Source organism: Delphinus delphis, chromosome 2 (assembly GCF_949987515.2).
Source record: "Delphinus delphis chromosome 2, mDelDel1.2, whole genome shotgun sequence".
In the NCBI taxonomy this organism is placed as follows: domain Eukaryota; kingdom Metazoa; phylum Chordata; class Mammalia; order Artiodactyla; family Delphinidae; genus Delphinus; species Delphinus delphis.
The window spans coordinates 50,862,203-50,882,763 of NC_082684.1; the positions used below are offsets into that span (position 1 = coordinate 50,862,203).

The following is a 20,561-nucleotide window of genomic DNA, read 5'->3' on the forward strand; positions in this document are numbered from 1 at the left end:
CGAAAATTTTCGGAGTATGTAATTTCTTCCCTAGCCACTGCCCCTGTGTTTACAACTTATCAAAATTTGCGGGGTGGGTAAAAACAGTACTGAGAAATTTATAGCAGTGAGTGCATAGAGAAGAAGAAAGATCTAAAATCAATCACCTAAGTTTACATCTTAGGAAACTAGAAAAAGAGGAACGAATTAAATCCAAAATAAGAGGAAGAAAAATAATGAAATTGATGAAAAGAAAGAAACCAATGAAACTGAAAACAGGAAATCAATAGAGAAAAGCAATAAAACCAAAAGCTGGTCCTTTGAATAGATAATGAAATCAATAAACCTCTAGCCAGGCTAACTAAGAAAAAAAGACACAAATTACTAATATCAGAAATGAAACAGGGGACATCACTATAGATCCCATGGACATTAAAAAGATAATAAATACTATGAAGAACTCTATGCCTATACAATTGATAAACTAGATGAAATGGTCTGATTCCTTGAAAGACACAATCTGCCAATACTCATATAAGAAGAAATAGATAATCTGAACAGGCCTATATCTATTAAAGAAATTGAATCAATAATAGCCTTCCAAAACAGAAAGCACAGGCCCAGATGGGTCCATGGATAAATTCTAACAAACATTTAAGGAAGAAATTATCTACAATCTCTTTGAGAAGACAGAAGCAGAGAGAATACTTCCTAACCCATTCTGAAACCAGCATTACCCTAATACCAAAACCAGACAAAGACATCACAAGAAAACAACAGACCAATATCTCTCATGAACATATATGCCAAAACCCTCAACAAAATATTAGCAAATCAAATCCAAAAAATTAAAAAAGAATTATATACCACAACCAAGTGGGACTTATCCCAGGTATACAAGGCTGATTCAACATGCAAAAATCAACCAGTGTGGGACTTCCCTTGTGGCACAGTGGTTGGGAATCTGCCTGCCAATGCAGGGGAGACGGGTTGGAGCCCACATGTCACAGAGCAGCTAAGCCTGTGCGCCACAACTGCTGAGCCTGCGTTCTAGAGCCCATGAGCCACAACTACTGAGCCCACGTGCCCCAACTACTGAAGCTCGCATGCCTAGAGCCTGTGCTCCACAACAAGAGAAGCCACCGCAATGAGAAGCCTGTGCACCGTGGCAAGGAGTGGCCCCCGCTCACTGCAACTACAGAAAAGCCCGCACGCAGCAGCGAAGACCCAACGCAGCCAAAAATCAATTAATTAATTAATTTAAAAAAATCAACCAATGTAATCCACCGTATCAACAAGCTAAAGAAGAAAAATCACATGATTACATTAATAGATGAAGAAAAAGCATTTAACAATATCCAACACCTATTCATGATATCAAAAAAAAAAGCTCTCAGCAAACTAGGAATAGAGAGGAACTTCCTTAACTTGATAAGGAACATCTACAAAAAAACCTACAGTTAATATTATCCTTGGGCTTCCCTGGTGGTGCAGTGGTTAAGAATCTGCCTGCCAATGCAGGGGACACAGGTTCAAGCCCTGGTCCGGGAAGATCCCACATGCCGTGGGGCAACTAAGCCCGTGTGCCACAACTACTGAGCCTGCGCTCTAGAGCCTGCGAGCCACAACTACTGAGCCCACATGCCACAACTACTGAAGCCTGCACTCTGCAACAAGAGAAGCCAACACAATGAGAAGCCCACGCACCGTAACTAAGAGTAGCCCCCACTCGCCGCAACTAGAGAAAGCCTGCATGCAGCAATGAAGACACAACACAGCCAAAAATAAATTAATTAAATAAATAAATTAAAAAATATATATTATCCTTAATGATGAGAAACTAGAGGCTTTCTTACTAAGATCAGGAACAAGGAAAGGATCCCCTCTCACCACAACTTTTCAACATCCTACTGGATGACCTAGCTAATGCAGTAAGACAAGAAGAGGAAACAAAAGGTTGGGAAGGAAGAAATAAAACCGCTTTTGTTCATGACAAATCACAGACACACAATTGTCTATATAGAAAATTGTAAAAAATTACTGTGGTACATTGAGACAATAGAATATTATTGAGTGCTGAAAAGAAATAAGCCATCTTTTCAAGCCATGAAAAGACATGGAGGAAACTTAAATGCATATTACTAATGAAATAAGCCAATCTGAAAAGGGTACGTTCTGTGTAATTCTAACTGTATAACATTATGGAAAAGACAAAACTATGAAGACAATAAAATATCCGTGGTTGCCAGGTTTAGGAGGGAGGGAGGAATGAATGGGCAGAGCACATAGGATTTTTAGGCAGTGCAACTAGTCTGTATGATACCATAAAGCAGGGGTCCCCAACCCCCGGGCCACAGACTGGTACCAGTCCGCACAGCAGGAGGTGAGTGGCTGGTGAGCGAGCGAAGCTTCATCTGCTGTCCCCCATCACTCCCCATCGCTCACATTACTGCCTGAACCATCCCCCACCACCCCACATCTGTGGAAAAACTGGCTTCCACGAAACCAACTGGTCCCTGGTGCCAAAAAGGTTGGGGACTGTTACTACACATTTGTTTAAACCCATAAAATGTACACCACCAAGACTGAACTCTAATGTAAACTGTGGACCTCAGATGTGTCTTAGCTCAGGCAGCTATAACAAAATACCATAGACTGGATGGCTTAAACAACAGACATTTATTTCTCACAGTTCTAGAGGCTGGGAAGTCCAAGATCAAGGTGCTGACAGACTTGGTTCTTAATGAGGGCCCTCTTCCTGCCTTGCAGACGGCTGCCTTCTCATTGCATCTTCATGTGATAGGGACAGAGAAGGAGAGCTCTGGTCTCTTCTTCTTCTTATAAGTACACTAATCCCATCATGGGGTCCCCACCCTCATGACCTCACCTAAACCTAATTACCTCCCAAAGACACCACCTCCAAAAACCATCACATTGGGGATTAGGGTTTCAACATATGAATTTTGTGGGGATACAAACATTCAGTCCATTACTTGGGTGATTTAAAAAATGTTCTTGCTGCACCCACATGCTGGACCGTTTGATAACTTCATCAAATTGGAAATTCCAATAGAATCACATTAATACAATGAAAAAACAGGCACCAAAAAAAAGTGGGAATGGGGTACTATTTGTTTCTTAAAACTGTTTCTTTTCCTGTGAAGTGTTCTGAAATCAAAATTTTAATTTTTCAGACCCTATGTACTACCCTGAAAATTATTCTATCTTAGTGAGTTTATTTTATTTCTCTCTCACACATACATACATATAAATAATGTATTGGTGAAAACATCACTTTGTTCCTGGGCTGACAGTATGAAGTTCTAAAGAATATTTTTAAGCTTCTATCAAAAGGCTAATAATTTTTTAAATGTGCTTATGCAAAGATACGATCTGTAAAAAATGTACACTAACTCTGATATGCCATTTACTATATCATTCTAAAAATGGTAATACCTCAAAAGAATCCTTCCTGACAACTGGAAGAATATCCTGATACACATAATAAAGATGGCCAGAAATTCTTTTTCCTTGAGAATCAGACTGGAAACCTATTTTGTGAACCACCTGAAAAAAAAAAAAAAAAAAAAGTCAACCCTCTAGAGTCATCTTTCAAGCAGAGAACCCGTAAGGGAGAGTTAAGAGAGAAAGTTATGAGGCTGATGTTGCCTTGGGTTCCTATACACCGCACAGGTCAACAACACATAAGTTGATAGTAAACCATAAGTGCTAAGAAGTGAGGAATGAATACTGCTTGACTAGGGATCTTCAAAACTGGCTTTGCCAGCTCACAGAGTTTCCACATCTCCTAATAGCAGGGAAGCCCTGCTGTAAGCCAAGTTTTGGAAATTGAAGATCAGATTAGAATTCCCTGCCACTCCTACTATGGGGCTACCTCAGGACATAACTTTTTGAAGCAGTACAATATATTAAGTCAAATAAGAAGAGTACCAGTTTTGTGTGCCATAAATAATATGTAGATTTTCATTCTCTTGAAGCCTAAATGAAGAGTGTGTGTTTTGAGGGGGGTTAATCTAACTTTTAGTGTTTAGGTAAACCATTTAAAAACAGAAGTGCTTCTCTAAGAGGCTAGAGAAGACATTCACACAACCCAGAAGCCATTTTAAAAAGTATTCATCCCACTCAGTGTCATCTATCACTGTCTAATATGTTTTGATATTTTTTCCTTATAGAATGCCAAATACTGAAGTTCATAGTAATAAAATATTACTTCTAAGACCCATATTACCTATGAGATTATAAATCTGTTATTCAGCCTGAAAATAGTAAGAAAAAATGAAAACTTACACTGAAATATTGTTTGCACAATCAATTCTAATGACTGGTTCACACTAACAAAACTAGGAAAATAGTAATTCTATATAGTTTGTATAATAAATAAAATGTAAACACAAAATATTTCAATACATAAATAGAAGCTTTACACATCTAAAAGACAGTACATATATATAAAATATATCTCTACAATGTAGTGAGATCTATAAACTACTGTAATTTTCATTATAAATTATACATGCACTTCAATACAGAAATATATTTACTCCAACGTTTTAAATTTCAGAGTCAACGTGCATGGTGGTATGGTAGACAGTAATTTTATATACCAAATTCTTAGTAATTCCTTGTTATTAGTAATTCAATGGATGGGTACAACTGTGATATGTGAACAACTTCTTAACCATGGCAAAAGTACTATTTAAAGAACATAAAGATAAATATTCATGTTCCATTTCTTTATAGGCAGTTAATACTGAAAAGAAATGGGAAGATAACATATTTTGAATATCCTGGGTCTTGAGCACCAACTCTGTAGAATGGTGTGGGCCAAAACGAGGGGTTTCTAGAAAGGCAAATTACTAGGTTATCATCCCATTTCATAATTCACTGAAAGTTACTTTAGAAGTATTCCCCCAAGGCAAAATGTATCTTCAGGTGTCTCTAAAGTTAATAACTATACTGCCTCTCAATATTTCAAAGCTTGTATGACAAATAAATCTCCACTTTAGACACTTTCAAACATGGTCTTTATATACATATAAAATGGGACAAACTAACAACTCAGAGGTAACAGAAAAACAATTGAAGACATTTATTCCCCTACTCAAAGGTGAGGAAGAATACTTTACTAGAGAAGTGCTAAAAGGGTAGGAGTTCAATATTTAATCCCATAGCAGTGCTTGCCTATTTTATCATTTTGGCCAGCTGTATTAGTTATTTAAGGAGAAGTTCTTTAAATAACCGAGTCATTTAATAGGAAGCTTTATGTAATTTTAAAGTGACTTGAGAAAAATCTATTCTTTCTGAAAGTTGATATGAGGTGTTTTTATATATCTGTCTATCTTTAGGTTGGGGAATCTCTAAAGTCCTTGGGGTAATTTCTTATTCTCCTCAAATTTGTATAATCTTTCCAGTAAAGAAGACACAGTGAGTTAAAGTCTCTTACAATTATACTTACTTTCAGAAAGTAGATTTTTTTTCTGCAGTTTATAAGGAAATTAATTTACATTAATTTACAAATATAAATACAAATGAATCTGCCATTAATATCTTCCTATATATCTCATGCCATACAATCAGTTTAACATAGAATTTTTGTTTCAAATTTTATCTTCTAAATCAAGCCTCCAATCTGGGGGGTAAATATACAGTCTGATTAAAATGTTTAAACATATTAAATACATAGAGTATACAACAACTTAATTGCTACTGATCCACTGATACTTATTTTCTGTTTCTTCTTTTTGGGCTCTTTGTTCTTCTCGGTGATTAACTGCAGTCCAAAATGTTATTTTTTTGAGTACTTGTTGGAGAAGTTTAGGAGGTAATAAAGATATCTGACTTTCTAAAATTATAGCATTTTTACCAATGCAGTCAAGGCATGACCTGTAAACAAAACATAACAGAATTATTAGTTTTTGAACCTGAACTTATAAAATATTTATAGGTAAGTAATATACAAAATAAAACTATAAAAATTTTACACGATTATGTACTCCCCTGGTATTGTTTGGAACATGACAGGATATATATTCTTTCCACAGCACCACAGTAATTGTATATTTTTATAGCATGGGGACCATATCTGACCAAAATCCAGGTACAACTTACCATGCATAATGTTCTTTAAATAAAAAAGATTCAGGCTTAATTCTGAAGCAGGTTAGTCTGAAGCAGACCCCTTTTCACACATCCTTCCAGCCCAATAACAATTTACTCCTCTCTGCGAGCTGTCTTCTTCTTCCATCACCCCAAGATGCAGCACCTGGTGTCCATTTTATACCCTGTGACCCGGCCCTTCCCGTACCCCCTCCAGAAACGACTACACTGGTCTGATGGACAGCCACCCTGAGTCCCAGCCTCAAAGGCAGGCACATGCAGTCTGTCTTTGCTCTTCCTCTCATTTCTATACTGGTTCATCTTCCCTATCACTGCTTATCTCCCCTTCCAAACCTCTCCTTTCTGCTTTTTGGAACACCAGCTGTGTCTACAAACACCCCTGCTTCCTGTGACTTTCTGTCTTTGCTTTAAGTGAAATCTAAGAAAATTGCTTTGTGCGCAGCCTTCTGGAGGAAAGAGGACAAATTTCCCCTCAGCTCTGTTTTCACAGTCAGGAGCCAGTATTAGTATGTATTCTCTTCGCCCCTCACTGCTGCTTCCAGGCTGCGATCATTTTGCCGTCGGGTGTTGCCATCTATTAACCTCCCGCTCATTCTCCCCCATCGCTGAGGATTCTGGCCCTGGACTCATCACAGTCTTGTCTCTTGACTGATTTTAGCATCTGTGTGGAAAACCCTTTTTACTCTTATGACCTTACTCAGGACAGTTCCACCTCTGAAATCTTAAACTTCCATATCCTCCTCTTGGACCATAAGCCTGTATCTTTTTAACTCTTACACCCCTTTACTCCTTTGACTCTTCCCGGTTCTCCAAATAATAAGCCCCCTCTGGTTGTGACTTTCTTTCCTATCCGGCCTGTCCACATGCACTTCATAGTGCATCCATGTGCACGTTCCTGTCCACATGCACTTCAATCTCCTGCCAGCAATTTTCATCTCCTTCTCCACTGTCCCTCTGTTATGCCATCCTGGTTAAACTCCAACCACGGATAAACTCAACCATCTCCTTTCTGCGCTTGCAACCTGGCTTCTTAGTGCGGCTGGAGAAAACCACATTTCTGCAGACGTGGCCCACGGCATATCGATTTTGTTCCATCTCCGCTGAGCCCTCCTGAGTGCTCGGCACTACGATGTTACACATCCCTTGGCAGCATTCCGCCCCCAGTCACCTCAGCGGCTATGTCACGTCTTCATCGCCCTCCTTAAGTTCACATCCTTACCTCTCCTCCTCCTCAGACGACCTCACCATCAGCCAAAACCTTCTCAGTGCCCTGCCCCCAACCAAGAAATTCATCTATTTCGCCATTATTATTATCCCTTCCTCCAGTCAAGGGATAATTCTATTACCTGTTTGCTAAAATCGACCTCCTCAAGAGCCTACTCCATTCATTTATTCTGTTTCCAACAACTTAGTCCCCGATGGCTGCTTCCCTGAGCACAGAAACAAATATGCTCACTCCTTCCCAGGTCGTGGTGCTCGTCCCCAGAAGTCATCCTGGCTTCCCCCTTTACCTTACCAACCTCTTAGTGCTGCCAAACTCCACGGCACTTGTCAATCCAGATGTTCCGCGACCTCCTTACAGTAAGCAGATGCTCCATCTCCAGTTCTCTCCTCGCTCAGTTTTTGTGCTCCCGTTATCTCCTGCTTCACCTCTAACTCTGGTCACTCTCCTGTGCCTCCTTGTCCTCTACCTTCTCTTCAAATGTTATGAGTTCTTAATGCTCAGCCGTTGGCTTCACCCTTTCTCTCAAAACTCTTCCTGGGCAGAGCTAACCCATACCCATTCACACTCCAGTGATTCTTAAATCTTTATGTCTAGCCTGGACCTTGCTCCATTTATTCAGTTAGTAACTATTTAATGGAACGCTCTGTTGCAAGTCCCATAAGCACTTCAAGCTCAATATGCCCAAAACCAAGTTCATCATTTCTACCCCATCCCACCTGCAAACCCAATGTCTTCTCCATACTCTATCACTAATTCTTCCCTCTTCTTTCCCTTAGCATCCATTCAACTACCAAGTCCATTCAGCCTGCTAAATATCTCTACCTCCCTCCCTTCTCCAGCCCCACTGCCACTTTCTAAATCAGACCCTCATTTTGTTCCTGATCAATGCAACAGTCTCTACTAACTTTCCTAACGCAGTCACTTATCCCTCCAATTTCTCATCTACGCTGTTGCCAAAGAAATTTTATAACTTATAATATGATCATCTTATTCCTCTGCTCCAAATTTTTCAATGCTTCCTGACCTCCTACAAGATAATGTAAACTCTTGTGCATGAGAGACACAGGTGCTAGATGACATACAGTTCCTGATTTCTTATCCAGCCTCATTTCTTACAATTCCTCACCTCATACTTATGTCCCAGGAATACTCAAGAATTCAGTTTCCAGAACACACCATGCCAATATATATATATATATATATATATATATATATATATATATATATAAGCATGTTAGTGCAAGATATAGATATATAGATATATATATATATATCTTGCACTAACACGTTTGCACTGCTTGTTCACAGTAAATTCTTGTCTCAGACTCTTCTTCCTCTGCAAAGACTTCCCTAACCTTTGCTATCTTAACCAAGGGCCTTCTTCTCCAGTATTCTTATGAACTTTGTACATGTTCCTCTTAAAGCAATTTTATTTTTCTATGATAGTTGTTTGAAAGCCTGCCTTCTATATTCTTAGCAATTTCAGGGAAAGGTCATGGCTTTTCATTTCACAGCACAGTGCCTTCCCATACTAGGCACCCAAATATTATATTTATTGATCCCTGCATATAAAGAACTTGTAATCTACTTAAGGAAAGTGGTTATGTTCACAACAAAAGTTAAGTAACAATACAAAGCAGGATAAATCATTCCACCAGTTATTTCTAAACTTTGCAAAATGGAATTACCTTTGGTACTTTCAAAAATCCCAAAGTACAGACCGTACCCCAGACCAATCAAATCACAATCTGTGGGGCTGGAACACAGGCATCAATATTTCTTGAAGTTCCCCATGAGATTCTGATGTCCAGACAAGTTTGGAAACCACAGCAGTTACAGAAGGAGTGGCTAAGAAAAACTTCAGGAATGTCCAGTTTGAGCTATGGTTTTCAAGTGGTTTAAGCTGTGGAACGTCTAGAAGTTATAGCACACTCCTTGACACAGAGCATGTGAGCTCCTCTCTCTCTCTCTTCCCCTCCCTCCCTCTGTCCCATGCCTTCACCCCTGTTATCCCTGCTGCATAAAATACCCACACGTGTTCACTAGACAACTTCTTCACTCAAATCCCTCCTCCTGACTCTCACAGGCAGAAATAAGGGCTTGCTCCACAATCCACCCACTAAACTTTGTATATATTCCTTTTAAATTAAAAGCATATCAGCTAATACACTGTAAATCATACCACCAATTTAATAACAACTTTGGGGTTAAAAAAAGAAATTCTACTAAACTAAATTCATATATATGTGTGTCTATTACTAGACACACTCTGATTTCAGAAAAGTTAAAATATGAAAAAAGTCAGGCCTAGAATCAAGGAAATACAGTATGTTTAACATTCCTACATGAACTAAATTCAGTTTTACAAACAAAACAAAAATGTGACTATACTCTATATTTTAATTTTTAAAAATCACATTGGTATATGGTTCATCATTACAAATTTTATTATACTCTTAGGAAGATGTAAATATAAATTCAAGTAATAATTTACCTGAAAAATATTATAACGTTTCCCAAAAAGGAAGAAGAAAGAAATTATCATACATTAATAACATATATGTTTTAAAGTAATGAATTTTCTTACCTGAGTAGTGAATAAGGCTGTGTTTGAAAGATCAATAAATCATTACAATGACCCTAGTCAACACAAAAAAGGAGTTATCAAGACTTTTGATAAAAATAAAATACATTAATAATTGGATATTTTTATTGTATAAATGTAAAAGAAATTATGTAAAGCAGCAAATAAATCTCTAACTATTCACACACACATACACACACACACACACACACACACACACACAAATGTACACATACCTGCTAGGTACACAAACTTTAGATACGTGGTTACCATTTTTTCAGTGACCAAACGTCTACCTAACCACAGCCTATATAAATGAAAATTTTAAAATCAGAAACATGTTTTCCCTTTAAGACAGTGGTTTCAAAATGAGAACAGTAGTGGTTTTCAAGTTTTTTGGTTTTTAAGCAGAACTTTTTTCTTCCAAATGACTCATTTTAAAATCTCTTTATTCTGTCCCCCTTTTCCAGGTGAAAGATTCTCTGGGAATTCCTAATTTGAAAATCACAGATCCAGAAGATTTTTTGGAATAATGACTCTCTCATCTAAAAGTTAATGTGGAGGAGTCAGCAGAAAATTTTTCTAATACTTTCAAATAGGTCTTTAGAATTTCATAATTTATGATCATGATTTTAATCAGAATTCATATTTTAATGATAAACTTTGTATCCTAAATAAAGCTTTCTAGTGCCAAGAAAGAGAAGACAAACCACAAAAGTTGCTTTTTAATTAAAGTTGTGGTTTTAATCTTTTATTGAAGCACTGAATTCTCAGCCAAAGAAAGTTCTAAAACTTTCACTACACATAACATTCAAGTTGGAGACCTCAGAACCTCAAAATAAACCAAATTCCCTGGAGAAAAGCCACCTTATCTCAGGGTTCACCACTCCATAGGAACAACTCTGGAGATAACTACACCTGAAGAGGTGAAAGGGCACTGGGGCCCTCTGGTGGGCTCTGTCTCGTTGCAGCCCATCCCTGACGGCTCAGCGCCTGCCATTCCCAAGTGTCCTATGCAAACCAGAGCGATCAATCCTGAGCTCCTGGCCCATCATGTACAGAATGTAAGTGTGGCCATCTCTCTGAATTTCCCAAGGTGCAAGGAGTGGAAGAACAATACTTCCCAAATGCTACTCGTTTATTCCTTTCACTTTAGTTTTATCAGATTTTAAAATGAGAATGCGTTAAACTCAAATGTAAAACAGGGGTGAAGCAGTGGCAAAAGGCACATAAAATAAAAAAAAATACACTTTAAACATTCTATAGTAGTTTCCTCTTGAAGGGAGAAGCTAGCCTTGATAATGTTCTAGTTATAAAGTTAGGTAGCAAATTTCACAAGTACTTATTATTATACTTAGTAGTTTACATATACTTTATATATATTCTTTATATGCACCAAATATTGTATACAAATACTTTAATTCAATAAAATTATCAACACTCGGGACTACGGGGAGGGTCAAAGAGAAATGAAGATTCATCCTTTAGAAGCTCTTCTTAATAATTTGACTAATGAAGTTAATAGACCTATTTTGGTTTGTAAACCCCAAATATCCTGCAATGCTTCACAAAAGCCACTCATTCTGAAGATTAATCGTACAACAGTGTAACATTTCATGCCCTTCCATATTTTGCAATGTGGGAGTATCAACAATCTTTTTGAACAGCCATTTAGTTTGAATAACACAATTACTCAGAGGAAATATTTAGAATTGAAATTTTCTTACTGTATCCAAGGAAAGTAAATCATCTTTGCTCCCACCAAATACCATTATTTCATTTTCTTTTCCCAAACAGGCTGTGTGCCATAACCTATGATTGAAAATTATGAACAGTGAAATACTATCAAGGAAGAAACTGTACATTACATATAAACCAATTTTAAATTGCACACTCTAAAATTTAATCTATTTCAAAAGGGGTATGACTGAACTTGAGCCTTTGTCATAACCTCAAAGGGGTTAGATTTTAAAGATTTCTCTAGAATTATTAGAGAATTAGATTCTAGGGTTCATTAAATCACATTGTTTCAATGAAAGAGAGGCTTCCCTATAACTCTTTCTTATTATATCCTCCGACCTTTTTCTAAACTCTTTATCTCACAGATATTATCATGATATAAAACAATTTTAAAAAGAACTGATCAGCCTATTGCAGAAACAGTTTTCTTATTGCTATCTGCCACGATGCTGTTCTCATCATTTTGACTTCCTTCCCTGTTCTCTGGTCCCCACCACCGGACAAATCCAATTGGTCATTCTCTTTACATTAATATTGTCACACTACTTATCACCCTGGGTACAGAATACCACACACGTTCCTTATTTCTCTGTCTCTAATCTCTTCCAGCTACTTATAGCTGATAAATAATATTTTTCAAATATTTATTGTTTTTAACCATGGACATTTCCTGATCAGGAAGCATCTCTGCCACTTTTCTCAGCCAAAAATTTATGATCAATAGCTATTTTTTTCCCACAAATTTTAATTCTTGCCTTTCCCCAAATGAACCCTCTATTTCAGCCAAGTCCATTTATTCCCTAAGAGAAAAGCTTGTACCACTTTCTAGGCTTTTGTTAGTTCACCCTGCTTCTTGGGCTTAAAATGAGAAGTCTTTCTCTCAGAGCCTTAAAAACAGGCTCAAAAAAAAAAAAAAAAAACAGGCTCAAAATCTCCAGGAAGTGTTCCAAATACCACCCAGATTGGTTCTGTTACCCTCTCTGTTCAGCACCTTTCAACATTTATGTGCTTATTTTATAATCTCCTAACTCACATCTGAAGACAAATTGCTCTATATACTACTTTAATTGTTTGATGTAATTTGTCTCCTAACTCCCTACGGAGACTATATATAAGGTCCTTAAGGTCAAAAATGGCCCCAGTGGTGTAAAGCCGACTGTGCCTATCAACTCCATGTTCAGTGATATCACATTGGCCACGGTGCAAATCAGCAAATGCTACAAACTAGGGCTTTTCTTTTTTTTGGTTTTGTTTTTCCTGGAGAGCGGTTGTTAACTGTTTACCAGCACACCACTGGAATTTGGGTAATCTAATTTTATATTCTTAAAAATGCTTAATAGGGTGTTCTGCATCCAGCAGGTGCTCAAAAACTTCTGATTATCAAAAGCAAACACAAAATACTAGCATAATTTACTCAGTGATTAAATAAACAAATTATTTCATAAAGAAGCAGAGCATCTAATGCTGTTTTGGAAATGGTCTGATAGCTCATATCCATCTCTAATTTCACATTATTTACCAAAAATAATGTTACAGTTTTATAAAATTTAATGTTTCTGTGGGTCTAACTGAGAAAAAAGTACACATAAATTTCTCAATTTTAGAAAATAAATTATAAGTTTTACAGAATCATTGCTTTGCCTCTGAGAGTACTTGATTACTTTTTTTTTTTTTTGGCCGCAGTGTGCAGCATGTGGGATCGTAGTTCCCCAAACCCGTGCCCCCTGCATTGGGAGTGTGGAGTCTTAACCATTGGACCACCAGGGAAGTCCCACTTTTCTTTCTTTCTTTCTTTCTTTTTTTTTGGTACGCGGGCCTCTCACTGTTGTGGCCTCTCCCGTTGCAGAGCACAGGCTCCGGACACTCAGGCCCAGCGGCCATGGCTCATGGGCCCAGCCGCTCCGCGGCATGTGGGATCTTCCCGGACCGGGTCACAAACCCGTGTCCCCAGCATCGGCAGGTGGACTCTCAACCACTGCGCCACCAGGGAAGCCCCCACTTTTCTTAATAGACCAAATTGCTGAAGCATCGGATGCCCCAAACAATTACATATTATCATGTCTTTTATTACCACATAACTTATTTTTAGTACATTTATCCTTTTAATTTCCACAAATGCAAACAATTGGCTTATGCACAATTTCTTTAAATAGTTTTCTCAAACAATCATGACACATTCAAGGACAAATGCACTTGGGACCCAGAATAGGACTGAGTCATTAGAAATTTTGTTTGTGAAATACTCTGCCCAATTCTCCAACTTGTATGTTAGAACATAAATTGACACAGATCTTCAGCAACACTCAGATTATGCTGTGGGGTTGGGGATGGGGATTGGAGGAGGGACTGAGGGAAGGAGATCGAGTATAACAAATTCCCTCATAGGAAGGAATAGCTTAATTTCCAGGACAGAAAGCCATGTGTAACCTTGGAAATACTCATGAATCCAACAATGCCTAAGGCTCTATATATCAACACCTATGGGACATCTTTTACAGACACACAAAAAAGGGACCTTGCTGATAGCCACCTATATAAGCGATCAGATATGGCTACATAGATGGCTATTCACCCAAGCACAGTTCTAAGATGACACCTGGAGAAGAGGGTGTTACACTGTAGGACGGTGGTTCTCAACCAGGGATGATTTTGCCCCCAGGGGGACATTTGACAATATCTGGAGATATTTCTGATTGTCACAATTCCAGGTGTGTATTGGGGGAGGGTGGGGGGAGTGGGCGCAGTACTACAGGCATCTACTGGGTAAAGGCCAGAGATGCTTCTACACATGCACAGGATACCCCTAACAGCAAAGAATAATTTGGTCCAAAATGTCAATAGTACCAAAGTTAAGAAACTTTCCACAGAATTACAAGAGGAGAATTGGGCAGCTTACATTTCAAATTATAACTTGGAAAAGTTTTCACAATATACATTTAAATGTTAAGTAAATTCTTACTTTCATAAAAAATTAGTATATATACACATATATATGTTCTCCTTACACTAAACTGTATCTCACCTGTTCTCCTCCTCACCTCATACCTGAAGATAGATCTGCCTCTGTCTTACCTGCCTTAGGAAAACTCTGGCCTGGACTTCCATCATCGAGGAACACTGGAAAGCCTTTCCTGCCTTGATTTTGGTGACATCTAGCTTGCAACCTGATGTTCTTTTTTACAGACAGCTTATGTCCTCTCACAGCTGCTCTAAACTTATTACCTAAACATTCTAATAAAGCATATGATTTACATGACACATTAGCTGAATTCAAAGAAATTGCTTTACATAGCTCAGTTCTAACTACATATTACTGATAATAGTTCTATGGTTCTGATTACTCATTAAGGATTGAAATATAAAATAGGAGCAATTGAAAATTAAACATATTCTTACCACCACTTTGGTCTATAATTAATTCATTCACACAATCAAACAACTGGAAGAGAACTAAGAGCTCATCTAGTCCAACTCCCTCATTTCACAATGAAGAAATTGATGCTCAGTTTCTTTAAGTGACTTTCCCAAAGCCAAAAAGCTAAGTGGTAGCTGAGCAAGGACTAGAACACTGGGCTCCTGAATTTAATATAAAACTCTTTAAACAATATATTTCAAAAGATCCAGAATTGCTAAAATAATACATTCCACTGAATTTTTATACATGAAACTATAAGAATGTAGTTATGATACACATGTAGTTATGATAAACTCTAAATGTATTGTGCATATTAATATAGATATACACAATGATATATGTATATATATTTACATATAAATATTTTCAGGCCTTTTTCTCAAGTAAGTTACTTGTTATTAAATGTCTGAAATGCATATCGCCTTATGCATTAATATATCATTGACTAACTTCACATTAATATAAATAATCTATAGTAAAAAATATTCTGAAATACATGGCATGAAAAAAAATAAAATTACTAATCATAATGATTATAAGGTACTGAATTTGAATCTCCTATGAATATATATCATACTATTCAATCAAATAAGAAAGAAATACAGTACGAATGTGATTTTCTTTGCAGTCTAATAATAGTATATTTTTCTACAGTTTTTTACTCTATAATATACCACAAACAACTGCTTCCTTTTTTAAGAAATTTACATTAATGAATACATCATACAGTTAATAAAGAAAAATAATAATCTGTCATCTACTTGATCAACATGAAAGAAATTTCCTCATTAAATTGCTCTAAATCTCTTCCAAACCCAAATAACTACTACTAAAGCCAACCCCATTCTTGTCTACTTATTAAAAATATTAACATTATATCATACTTTCAATTTCTTAGCCTTTTCACATTTATCAGGCAAGATTATACATTTACCTAAAAGAATAAAATTTTCAAATATACAAATACGGATAGAAACTGAATAGTTCCTTTCTACAATCAGATACAATTAGAATTATAGTTAAATTATTTGGGTAACATCACACTTATTTGAAAGATATCCTTCCTGATGGTTTCTGGTTTTAACGGCAAACACTATAAATTCAGTGCTACATTTAATACTTTAAAATTCTTAACTATTTTACTTATTTGTCAACTTCTAGACTTACCTGGGTTTTGTTTTAGGTAAATGTGTAAGCTGTTTCCAACAATTTGTTAAAACATTATGAATCCAACCATCACCTGCAATATTATGACAGTTCAGAAATTAAGATTAGGTGTTTGGGATAAAATTTTAATTTTTTCCCCAAATTTATCATGCTACATTTATATGACTATTTTTTGTGCATGTGCATATTTTATCATAAAAATTCTCAAACATGTACAAAAGTCAAGTGAACATGACAACGAACCTTCACATAACCCAGATTCAACAACTACTAAGATTTTACCATATGTGCTCCATTTATCTCTTTTTGTTATTCTTGTTGCTGAATTCTTCTAAAACAAATCCTAGCTCTTATCATTTTCTCCAAACATATTTCAGTGAGCAACACTAAAAAAAATTGGACATTTTTTACACAGCTACCATGTTATTATCACTTAACCACAATGCCACCGTCACAGTCAACAAAACTAAAAGTAATTTCTCGGTATCATCTGATACCCATATGACCATTTCTTCAGCTGAATCTTTGAGGGAGGAAACTGACTAGACTAGGAGCTAGGACATTTAATTCTCCATAGTTCAATGATGAAAAAAAGCAAATAGGAATTTGAAACAGTAGAGCTCATGAAGATACGATATTAAACAACTCTTAGTGAAATGGATAGATTTTAGGATTTTTTTTCTTCCAGTTTTATTGAGATATAATTGACATACAATACTGTATATATTTAAGATGTATAGATGTTAGTTGTTTGGTTTTTTTTTTGTTGCGGCACGCGGGCCTCTCACTGCTGTGGCCTCTCCCGTTGCGGAGCACAGGCTCCGGACGCTCAGGCTCAGCGGCCATGGCTCACGGGCCCAGCTGCTCCGCAGCATGTGGGATCTTCCTGGACCGGGGCACGAACCCGTGTCCCCCGCATCGGTAGGCGGACTCTCAACCACTGCGCCACCATGGAAGCCCGATGTTAGTTTTTAAATTAGATTCCAAATCCTTTTTAATTAAATACCCCACAAATTAGAGAAGTATAATAATCTACAGTAACTAACATCCCCTAGAGGAACTGCTGTTCCTCCAGCCAGCATCTGGCATTTCTTGGCCAGAAGACTGCCAGATACACAGTTGATGCTCAATAAATTTTTGTTGAAAAACAAATAGTCGTTTTTCGATCCTATATAAAATTATATAAATGGTTTTAATGGTATATAAAGTTTCTTAAGAAAAATGTCTCTAGCTATAGAAAACTTCTGTGTTAAATTACAAGACACTTGTCAAACTAAGTGGATATTCTTGGTCACTTGTCTTTCTTGGTGCCACAATTATACTAGTGAAAGAAAAACTGTATTACAAAAATCACAGCCATTGGGATGAGCAGTAACAGGAGTTTAAAAACTCTAGCTAAGCACTTTCCTTTATAGTTCTGGAACAAAAAGAGAAGCAACTGGCCTTCCCACCTTGTATTTCTAGAGCTTCCTGGGAAACGTTCCTCTTCTAATCCCCATTCTAGCCTATAGTATAAGCATCTGGATCAAAAATTAGGAAGACACAAAATCAGAAATACTATAGTTGAAAGGGTCTTTAATTCCTCTAGGTTCAACCACTTTTCCTTTCCCTACACTAGGAAACAGGAGAACTTAGACAAGCAAGGGTACGGAAGGAAAGGGGCCTTCTACTTCTAATTCATGATGCAACCACATAGTTGGGGATAAGGGTAAACCAGAAAATCAGAAAAGTAAAAATACCTTAAGTATCAAATACAATCAGGTAAAAAAAGAATAAAATTTTAACTGTAGGTTAAACTTTAATCAACTTACTTAATGGAATATTGTCTGCACTTAGTCCACCAAATAGGAAAAGCGTATCATCAGCTATTGGTGTTAAAGTATGCCACGACCGATGTTTGGGGTTTTCTCCATTAATTGGAATCCTGTGGTGAGGGAAAAAAATAGAAGAATCTAAGTACTGTGTTAGTCAAAACAAAATTTTTCTGATCATCTCAGATCTCAAAAGAAAAAACTGCCCTCCCTAGTATAAAAAATTTTGATTCTACTAATCCTACCTACAAGAATATTTTTAAAACATTCTTAAATTCTTGAAGAATTTACACAATTTCTTTCCATTTAATGTCTATCCCACTTGGCCAGAACACAGACTGAAAATTAAAAAGTCAATTCCTAGTTATTCACAACGCATACTGAGCATCATTCCTACTGAAACCAAGTTGGACCCGGTGGGGCTCCTGGGCACAAGAGCCTTTTCGTGTCCCCTTCCCTGAGTTCCAAAGGGTAGGTTCAAACAGCTGCTAATCAGGGAAGGGAGAGGATGCAGACAGAAGGGAGGAGCAGTCAAGAAACAATAGTGCAGCCTTTGGGCAGGGTCCTGGTTCTGCCTCAAGGGATACACATAATATCTTTGAGCTCTTCTGCTGAACTGAAACCTCCACCAAATGCAAGATGTTAACTACATGATGAAGCATGTTTCATTCCAGAGAAGGTCACAGTTTGCCCATCACCACCTGACGCCAGATGACCTCTGGATTGAAGGAATGTGGGCCCTGCACGTACCCTGATCCTTATCAGCAACCCCGCCCCTGGACTATAAGACTCCTCACAGGCTCCCCCTGGCTGGGACACACAGTTCTGAGGGCATTAGCTTGCTGTGGCTCCCTTTGCGTAGCAAAGCAATAAAGCTATTCTTTATTACTTCACCCAAAACTCTGTCTCCGAGATTTAATTTTGTGTCAGTGTTCAGAGGCTGGATTTGGCTTCACTGTTAGTTAATCAGTAAGACTTCCTCAGGTTTTTAACAGAAATATTTTCATGTCTGTCATTTTTTACTGTTGTTTCACATTTAATTTTGTATTTTCAGCTGACTTCCTTAAGGATATTATGGGATTTTGTTGTTGCTATTGCTGTTTACTTTGGTCTATTTATTGTAGAATTTCCCGAAAATGCTACTCTAACTTCACAATAAAAGTATGCAAGCCACTCCAGATCCGGGATAAACCTCTAAAGATTTCAAACAAATACTGTAATATTCTTAAAATAAAAACAGAAATAAAAACATAAGCACAGGGACTTCTCTGGCCATCTAGTGGTTAAGACTCCATGCTTCCACTGCAGTGGGCATGGGTTTGATCCCTGGTCGGGGAACTAAGATCCCACATGCCACGTGGTGCAGCCAAACAAAACAAAACAAAACCATAAGCACAAAACTTTAACTAATTTAGGAGGTGAGGTCACACCATTCTCCAACATTCCGGAATGCTCCAGAATAACATGGGCCGTTGGTAGAAGATGTAATTTATTTTTTCCAAAATGGAAATATTTTTACTGTTTTTGTTAACTATAAAAAACATTTGGGTTACAACACATTCAACAACCACAAAAATAGTTTTTAAAAGGGACAGTTCTCCTATAATCCTGTCCTCCAGCAATAAGAAACATTAATAATTTGGTATATATCTCTCCTAACTTTAATGCACATATAAAGACATTTATTAAAAATATCCAAATAGGATCATATACTCTGTTCAATTTTTTTCATTCAACTAATATATTTCAGAATATTTCCATGAAGCATATTGTCCTTTGGTAATGGAAGTACAGCAGCTCATTGGGCAAATGCACCATGATTTAAACAACCCCCACTTACGGACATGAGGGTTGATGTCATGTTTTTGCTTTTATAAATAATGTTGCAATAAACATCTTTGTTGTGTGTGCACACACACATACATATATGCACACACATATAAACACTTGTCCAATTTTTGTCTTAGGAGAAATTCTGGATCAAAGTAGAAATTCCATTTTATATTTTAAACATATTACCAGACTACCTTCCAGAAAATTATACCAATTTAAACTCCCACTAATTGTGTTACAACCTAGCACAAACTGATCATTTGTAATTATTTTTATCTGGTAAGTGAAAACTATTATTTTTATTTCAATTTCTTTAATAATTTATGAAGTTGGACATCTTTTAAAAATAATTTCTGCATATTTGTATTTCTTCTATGAATTTGCTCATTTCATGTTCTTTGTTCACTTTTATTGGCCTGTTTGTCTTTTTCTTACTGATTTTCTGAGTTCTTATGAATCTTAGCCCTTTTGGTTAGAAATACTGTAAATATTACTTCTAGTTTGTTTTTTGTTTGCATTTTCCAATTTGCTTTTTAACTTTTTGTGGTATATATTTCTACACAGAAATATTTAATTCTTAAATGGTCTTATCAATCAGTCTTTTAATTTTGTGAATTTTGGGTTTATATCATCTTTATAAAAGCTTTTTCCATGCCAAGATTTTAAAGA

At 36.8% G+C, this 20,561-nt stretch overlaps 1 protein-coding gene across 2 annotated transcripts in view; it reads right to left on the bottom strand.

Annotated features, from left to right (window-relative positions):
* Nucleotides 1-2,539: 2,539 nt before the first annotated feature.
* The window catches only part of KLHDC1 (kelch domain containing 1), a 47,036-nt gene continuing 29,014 nt past the window's right edge, over nucleotides 2,540-20,561 (bottom strand). For both annotated transcript variants that reach the window (XM_060004604.1, XM_060004605.1), the window contains exons 9-13: nucleotides 18,060-18,172; nucleotides 16,249-16,321; nucleotides 11,654-11,738; nucleotides 9,930-9,982; nucleotides 2,540-5,883 (exon numbers count right to left, since the gene is read on the bottom strand). In XM_060004604.1, the coding sequence (XP_059860587.1) occupies nucleotides 5,697-5,883; nucleotides 9,930-9,982; nucleotides 11,654-11,738; nucleotides 16,249-16,321; nucleotides 18,060-18,172 (511 nt within the window). In that variant the 3' untranslated portion in view covers nucleotides 2,540-5,696. The remainder of the gene's footprint in view (nucleotides 5,884-9,929; nucleotides 9,983-11,653; nucleotides 11,739-16,248; nucleotides 16,322-18,059; nucleotides 18,173-20,561) is intronic.